We start from the raw sequence: 8,487 nt of genomic DNA, 5'->3' as shown, positions 1-8,487 counted from the left end.
TAAGTTGATGTGTACAATATGAAGCTCAAATACACTCACACATGATATGAAATACAAGTTCAAGTGAGTATGTGATTTTCTCAAAATACCTTATGCAATCTTTGAGTTAGATTTATATAATACAGCACTTCAAAGATGCAAACCCTAATAAAAATGATTTTCTCCCAAAAATATTTTTCAAATAAAGTACAGGAGAACCTAGGGTTTTGGCCCAAAAAATATTTTTACAAGCACAAGCACATGAGCCTTTGAATCTTGCAATGGATGTGTAAGATTCACAAGCAATGAAAATATTTCTCCACCAAAAATATTTATCAAAGAATAATATGGGAGGAACTTGAAGAACACTCTCGAAATATAATATGAAAATAAATAAGATATGAGAGTTAAAAGATATTTGATTTGTAAAAAAAATGCCCAAAAGAATGCTTAAAATAAATCTCTCTTGAAAGATTCTCAATGTAATATGTATAGGAGAGTGTAAAGGAATAAAAAAATCAAAAATATTTTCAGAGGATTTTGAATCTAATCTCATATTTAAATTTGAGTAATGAGGGGATATATATAGACTTGGGAGGATTTTTTACCGTTAGGGACATATTAAGGATTTTAAAAAATATTTAATTAAGTTTTAACCCTAATTACCGTGGTTAAATTATGGCAACCTGAGAGTTTCGATCGCTCAGACCTCAAGGTCGGTTGCCCGAACACTCATGAATTTTCAACTTCGCCCGAGGACAGGTTTGGGTGGTTGAACCAAGGCGATTTTCCAAATGCTCGACGTTCGGTCACCCGATTATCAATTCGGTTTGCCGAACTTCATATTTCGGTCTCCCAAGCCTATTTTGAACTAAACATTTGGTTGCCCAAGGATAGTGGAAAAGCTGCTTTTAAGCATTCGGTCGACCGGGGACAGTTAGTTCAATTTAAGTTCGGTCGCCCGGGGTTTGGTCAACTATTGACCCTTTACACATTCGGTTGCCCGAACCATTTTTAACACTCTAGGTTCGGTCGCCCAAAGCCCTATCTTTTTCCTATTTGAGATTAAATGTTTACCCCTATTTTCATATATATGACTTGTAAGATAGAGGGAATTTTCCAAGTGATGTGTAAAGACATAGGGTCGTTCTAAGGTTTAGGCTTTTTAATTTAGCCTAAAAAAACCTAGCGTCGGTTAATCTTTTCTATGGTCATTGATTTTCCTATGGTCCGTCTATGATCATTACTGAGTTTTCATTCATTCCATGCATGTCATGCATTATTACACACCAAATAGAAAAACTAAATGCAATTACAAAGAGAAATAAATGTCTTCTTATCTTCTTCTTCTTCTTCATCTTCTTCTTCTTCTTTTGCTCCTCTGATTATGGACGTCAAACGCTATGATCTTTATGTTCCTCGGGCTTCCATCAATTCTCTTTCATGTGTTTGTTCTAAAATAATAACATGTTCAAGTACTAAGTACACACATTAGTTCCAAGTGCTTTGTCAGCATCAAAATAGGGATCAGACTCAAAAAGTCAACAATCTTCTCAATAGGTCGAAGGCATTATCTTTCTCTTTATATCATGGAGTCCTTTTTGGAATCAATTATGATGATTAAGAAAAAAAAAATCTAGTGCAATATAATATGCATTATAGTCTGATTATCTCCTAATTTTTTCGTTTGTGTGGATCATTTAAAAATCCAAAGGACTTCTTAGATGAAAATTATTTAAGTGGTGCTTTTAAACCCTACTGGGTGTTTACCCAAAGTTGTATTGGACAAGTATAGTCCATATGCTAGTAAGCACAAGTGTTTGTTCTATTGATGTTATAATGAAAGCTCAAGTCTTGAATTGGGGAATGGATATAAATCATGTTGGCCAAACCATTATCGAAATTCAGTGTGTTTTTGGCTGTGCAATTGATTGTATGCTTGGATGTAACTCTGATATAGCTTTTGCGTATTATCTACATTTTTAAGTTGCTACCATTAATTAATTTGAAAGTTTTTTCAACACCCAATTCACCCCCTCCTTGGCTTCTTATTGATTAGACCAACAATTGATGCACCCATATGAACTCTTGTACCTCAGAGTAAATTGTATGGCATGTATTGCAAATCTGATCTTTCTAAAAGTCAATTAACCAACAAACCACCCGTTTTGATACCAATACAAGGTGATAAAAATAGTGGACTATTCCCCACAAATGAAGGTTTATTCTCTAGGATCCATGATTTATCTTCACCCTTAGCAAATTGAAAAAATTAAATATCCATTTGAAGATCTTGTAGAGCATGTTTTCTTTCAAATTTTCATGACAAAGCGAGAGTGCCTTTCCAATGAACCTACCAATCAATGCTTCCTTCCAATAATGGAGGCCTTCATATCTTCTTATGAATGCTGGGTTTTTTTTTTTTCAGATTAAATATCTTTAATACTTAATCCAATTGAATTTACCATCTTATACAATCTAGTAATTAGAAAAAATCAATAAGAAATAATCAAGAATCAATCAAACATTCAGAGTTCATGAAGATCAAAAGACTAAGTTAGGAAGGAACACTATCTTATGCTGAGAGGAAACAAAAATTCTCGCCAAGTAACATCAAACATTAATAATAATTTATTTTGATAATATGTTTTGTCTATACTTTTATGTAATCTCCAATTTAATGAATAGGTTTTATTTTATATTTATTTATTATAAATAGGACTACACCTTTGTTTAATTTTGGGATACAATGACTTTTGTTATTTATTTTTTTTTTAAGAGATGTTGAGTCAACAACTTCGAAAGGATGAATGTTTGCAAAAAAAAAAAAATATTGAAGATGACAATTAGTACATGTAAGAACAAAAATTAATTCTATAAAAATATTTAAGACTAATTACTATCTATCAAAAATCAATGGATAAAACTCTTAATGCAAAAAATATTATGTCTTAACCTAAAATATAAGGTAAATAGCTCATCAAATTCCAAATTAAATATGACAACAGTACAAATGCCATTAGGATATTTGTAATATTCGCCATTTAATGTCGTTTTTTTTTAATCATGGTCAATGATTGCATTAAATAAAAGAATATTTTCATGAATGGTACCTTAATAAGTTTGCATTAGAAAAAAAAAATCATTATACTAATTAAGCTTTTGAGATTTTTTTTCTTTTTTTATGAGATTGATAGAATTCAATAGAAAGAAATAGCATTTAATTACTTGTCAAAATTTATTATAATGATTTTCTTGTAATAAAAAAAAAATCTCTTCTACATTGTGTCCCTATTTTTATTTTTTTTTATATTCTTCTAAAACATTAATAACCCACGAATTTGACATGCTTTGCCAGTAAAATATTCATGCGATACAAATTTTTCACTTTTTTTTTAAGAAAACATATATATATATATATATATATATATGATTTTCTAAAAGTTTTTACAATTGTTTTTTGAAAAAAAAAAAAAAAAGTCATTTCAATAGAACATATGACGAGTGCTCCATAAAATATTCATTTTATTAATTCAAAAAATCAGTATTAAATTTTTAGAGGTTAAAGGAAGCATGAGGCTCTACATATATGCATATTAAAAGGAAGATTTTAATATTATATTTTTTAAAAATTTTTTAAAATTAAAAATTGGGTCTAACGTATTTAATAATAACCTTTTTCAATATTTAGCCTTTTTTTTTTTTTGGGAAAGTTTTAAAAAGTTTCAAATTTAATTTTTTTTTAAATTAAAAGCTAAGTTTTTTCTCCAACAAAATATTCTATTCCATTGTTAGAAGTACATATTTAATTCATTTAAATCATTTTAAATACTTTTGGGTATTTTAAAACCTTTTTACCAGTCGTTGAAAGTCAACTTTTACTTCTTTTAATGAGTCAAATATTTTTAAAACAGTATCAATAAGTTCATTTTTATCAATTCATTTTAAATATATATATTTTTAAAAGCTAAGAGGAGACCAAACTAAACCTAACTCCCTTTTAAATTATATAATAATAAAATGTAAATGACTAAAAAAGTATTTAATATTAAAACTAAACACACTTTAAAAGCATATCTTAAAGATTATAATCTTTGAAGAGAGCAATCCATTTTCGCGATATGTATAAAATTAGATTTATTTCCTTTTAAGAACTTTAATCTTATTTTGAGCAATCTTTTTTTTTTTTAATCATCATCAAAATTGCTTCTACTCTAAGACTTGTTCCTAATTATTGTTGGCTTCACAACTTTGTAATAGTGGGGTTGAATTCGGTAATAGGATAATAATGTAATGTATAAAAAATAATTATAATTTTAGATCATTGCACGCGGTTTGAAATAATATACATCAACAAGAGAAAGTTTGCGAAAGAAAAAAGGAAAAAATGATATGATAATTTCTATCTAGCTCCATGTCCCAAACTAAAATGTAGGTTTCTAATGATTTACCATTTAATGCGGCGCAATAAATCATGGCTTTCTTTTGAAATTCAAGCGGGACCCAAGATACACAATCCATATAGTTATTAGAGGAAATTTTTTTCTATAAAATTTCTCGTTTGGAATTTTAAAAATATTAAAAATTATTAAAAAAATACAAAATGACTTATTTTTTACATTTAATTATTAAGAAAAATAAAAAATATATATATATCAAATTAATGACCAAAAGTCAATTTTATGTATCATTAATTTTAAATTTTAAAAATTTGTAATTATATTAAAATAAATTTTTACATTTAGTGATATTTGGTATAGAAAAATGATATAATAAAAATGATTTTTTTTTTTTTTTTTTTTTTGCTTTTAACATTAAAATTTCCCTCTCGCTCTAAAAAGTTTCTCCAATAAAATTTCCCCTCTTTATTTCTCGAAACATCGTCCCCATTAATCTCTCTCTCTCTCTCTATGGGGACACGCGGCTTCTATCGGATTCAGAACTGTTTAAATACTTCCCACGTCCACCCAATTTGTTAAAAGCTCCTTCAAACCAGTCGTTGATTGCCTCCCTCTCTCTCTCTCCCTCCCTCCTTCCGCGCTCAATACCAGTCGGCGTCGAAGCCTTCTTGAACTCCAATTCCAATTCCCAGCCTCATACGATTCCAAGTCAAGGACTTCAATTCCAGTCTTCTTCACGACTCCAAACCAAGAAAAATCTCTTTTCTCAACGCTTTTCTCATTATTCAAACTTCTCTCCTGCTTTCTGCCTCTGCCATCTCATACCTCTATTCCAACTTCCAAGTCAACGATTTGCCCGTCGCATGCTGCCCTTGGGTTTGAATTGTCATCTGGTTGGGTTGTTCTATAACAGAGGCTCTTTGTTTTTCGAGATTTTTATTTGTTTGTTGAAATTCAGAGAGCAATGACGATCGAGCTGTGCTCTGAGAATTCCAGTGTGACCATGAGCCCTAGAATCTCTTTTTCCTACGGTTTCTGCCAATCAGATATCATCCCTGTGGAGCCACACGATCATCGATCGGATTCAAATGCGTCGGAATTCGAATCCTGCATCGATTTCGATTTCTGCGTTCGCGAGAGCTTCGATCATGATTCTTCCTCCGCGGATGAGCTCTTCTCCGACGGAAAGATTCTCCCGATTCAAATTAAGAATACGGCATGTCTGCCAGAGGAAATGGATCACAAATTGAAATCTCAACCACCTCTCCCTCCGCCACAACGGCGACGCCCTCTTCGCGATCATATTGGAAGCAAATGCGGAATTTCGAAGAGCGAAAGCGCGAAGGAATCGAAGAGTTTGATTAACGATACAGAAGAGAAGCAAAATTCGAAGTCATTTTGGAGTTTCAAGCGGAGCAGTAGTTTGAACTGCGTCGGCGGCGGGTACGGGAGGAGCCTATGCCCACTGCCCCTGCTATCGAGAAGCAATTCTACTGGATCGGAGGCAAGCACTAAGCGATCGCAGTTGTCCAAGGACAATCACAGCCATAAGCAGCAGAAGCATTCACAGATTAAACCATCGCAATCTTCGTCTTCTTCGATGAGTAACCACAAGCCTCCGTTCAAGAAGGTTTACGGATCACAGAGCAACAGTAGCGTTCGAATTAGCCCTGTTTTGAATATGGCACCGCCGAGCCTTTTCGGGCTGGGCTCGCTCTTCAACGGCAAGGACAAGGGGAAGAAGAAGTGATCAATCAACTGACTTTTCGGCTTAATTGGGATTACTTTTTAACCCTTTCTTCAAATTGGTTCGTGGTTTAATTTTTGATTAGGTGAAATTAGATGCAATTAAAGAGTGTTGCAGAGAATGCATTTGGGGGACAAGAAAGATGGGATGATTGAAGCTAGCTGAAGCATTCATATATAATTCATGGCCACACCCACATGGGTTTGGGGCGCAAAAGAATAGGTGACCGTTGCTTTCACGGCTGTCCCAATCTGTTTTTTGTTTCCTCTTTCTTTTGTGTCTGTGGGCCTTTGGTGTATATAGTTTGCTTGGGTTTTTGTTCCTTTTTTCTCTGGGGTGGAGCGGAGCAGAGAAAGCGGAGGGCTAGAAATTGTAGTTGGGGGGGCTGTTTGGATGTAAAGAATGATTTGAAAATATTCTGTGGATCGGATCAGAAAGCGTGCGAGTTGTTCTTCAGTTGGGTGTTCTTGTTTTGATTTGGCAGATTAATCATATCAAATAACAAATATTTCTGGCTAATTTCTCACTTGCCAAACTATTCTTCCTCTTCTTCTTCATCTTCCTCTTCTTCTTCTTCTGTAATTTTCACTGTTTGTATCATTTTTTTTTTTTTTTTCCCTATTTAAAATTGAAACAGTTAGGAAAAATCCAATGATAAAGCGGCAAATGAGACTTGACAAACGCTAGTATTATTAATATAAAGGAGCAAAATTAGGGGGATGCATGATCACAGAAGATGGATTTTTATAATTGAAAGTCCACTTGTGATGGGAAGTCCCTACTTAGTTCTTGCCCAGGAAATCAATGTAGGCCGTCCCATATTTTAAAATTAATAATACTAACAACTGTTCTTTTCTTCTTTTTCTTTTCTTTTTTTTTTTTTTTTAAAAAAAAGTCAGATTTTATTAATTTTAATAATATATATAGACATATGTACATACATTTTGTTTCATCTTTTAATTCCCATTTTGTTTTCCAGCCCATTGGAATGTCTCTTCCCCAAGTTGTATATCAGTATAAGCAGTTGCGCACGTTAGAGTAGCTGATCCCTTTGTAGAAAACTATATATAGCCAAAAGCTTTTTGAAAAAAAAAAAAAAAGAGAAGGCAGGTTCATGTTGGGTCTGTCCATGTAGTTGGGGGCGGCCTCACGTTCACACCAGTGGGAGTAAGTTAAACATATGATATGTCCCTACCTACTAAAATGTTAAAATAATAAGATAATAATAGTAACACTAATGAGTTTTCAAAGTGAAGATTATTTCTAGACTTTATTAGTTTAAAATTTTATTAAATATAGAGATGGTCCAATTAATGGTTTAAGTTACATGTAACTTAATCTCAGAGGTTTCAACTGTAATATTTGAATATATATATATATATATATATATATATATATATATATATATGATTTTTTTTATTTTTTTATTTCTTCTTATCTTCATTGAATAAATTTGTTTGGGTTCATCACTTATCTAAATTCCTCTTATTATTTATTTATGTAATAGTTTGGTTTGACTTATTCACAAAAAACATGTCATAGTGCTTTGAACGTCATCTCAAAAATAATAATATACTACTTTGGATTTAAAAAAATGTGAGATTAGCTCTTAGGTGAGAATTTACAACACCAATTTAAGGTCAGCTATGATATCTCAGCACAATGGGATTAAAATACATATAAGTTTGATGCAACATTGTTTTCTTAATTATGTACTTTTATAAGTAGTGGTAAGATAAGTCTCAACGACCTCCTCCTCGTTAGGGGTTACGATGAGCAATCCGGTTGATAGGGTCGATGAAGTCAAATCCTCTTTCACTGCACACATACACACATGGATTATTTTTAAGACACTATTAGCCGACTAACTTAACAACTGGGTTTCGATCCCTACTTGAGAAAAGCCCGCTTCAGTTCATCATGATTTCTTCAGCTAAAAGTTTTGGAGTGTCAAGAAAATTCCAAAAAGTGAGAAGGTAATAAGAAAACCAAAGGAAAACCTGACGTAAGTTTACTAATGGAGATCAGATTTTTGTTGAGGTCAGACACAACTAAAACAACTTTTAAAGTAAAACAAGAGGTGGGGGAGGTGGTACTGATGTGAGATATAGGGAGAGAGGCACCATTGCCGATAATAATATAGTCCTTACCAGAGCACATGTCAGCTTTAATTTGTCCGATTGAGCAACGTCATGAGTCATGTGCATCATGGCATTGGTGTCCGTACACCATTCGAAGTCCTGATCAATATCATTCAAAGAACAAGAGGTAAAAACTTCCACCAGGTTGGCAGCATTTGAAGTGTTGGAGGAGCGGGAGTAGCGCTCGCAACAAAAAGTGGCATAGTGCCCTTCCTCGCAA

The 8,487-nt window shown here is 32.7% G+C and overlaps 1 protein-coding gene across 1 annotated transcript; it reads left to right on the top strand.

Annotated features, from left to right (window-relative positions):
- The first annotated feature begins 4,899 nt into the window (after positions 1 to 4,899).
- Positions 4,900 to 6,664, top strand: LOC131158328 (uncharacterized). The gene has a single exon (XM_058113120.1). The coding sequence runs from the start codon at positions 5,344 to 5,346 to the stop codon at positions 6,127 to 6,129; it is 786 nt and encodes a 261-aa protein (XP_057969103.1). The 5' UTR covers positions 4,900 to 5,343; the 3' UTR covers positions 6,130 to 6,664.
- The last annotated feature ends 1,823 nt before the right edge of the window (positions 6,665 to 8,487 follow it).

The sequence above is a fragment of the Malania oleifera genome, chromosome 1 (assembly GCF_029873635.1).
Source record: "Malania oleifera isolate guangnan ecotype guangnan chromosome 1, ASM2987363v1, whole genome shotgun sequence".
NCBI classification, from domain to species: domain Eukaryota; kingdom Viridiplantae; phylum Streptophyta; class Magnoliopsida; order Santalales; family Ximeniaceae; genus Malania; species Malania oleifera.
This window is presented reverse-complemented; position numbering and strand designations above follow the sequence as displayed.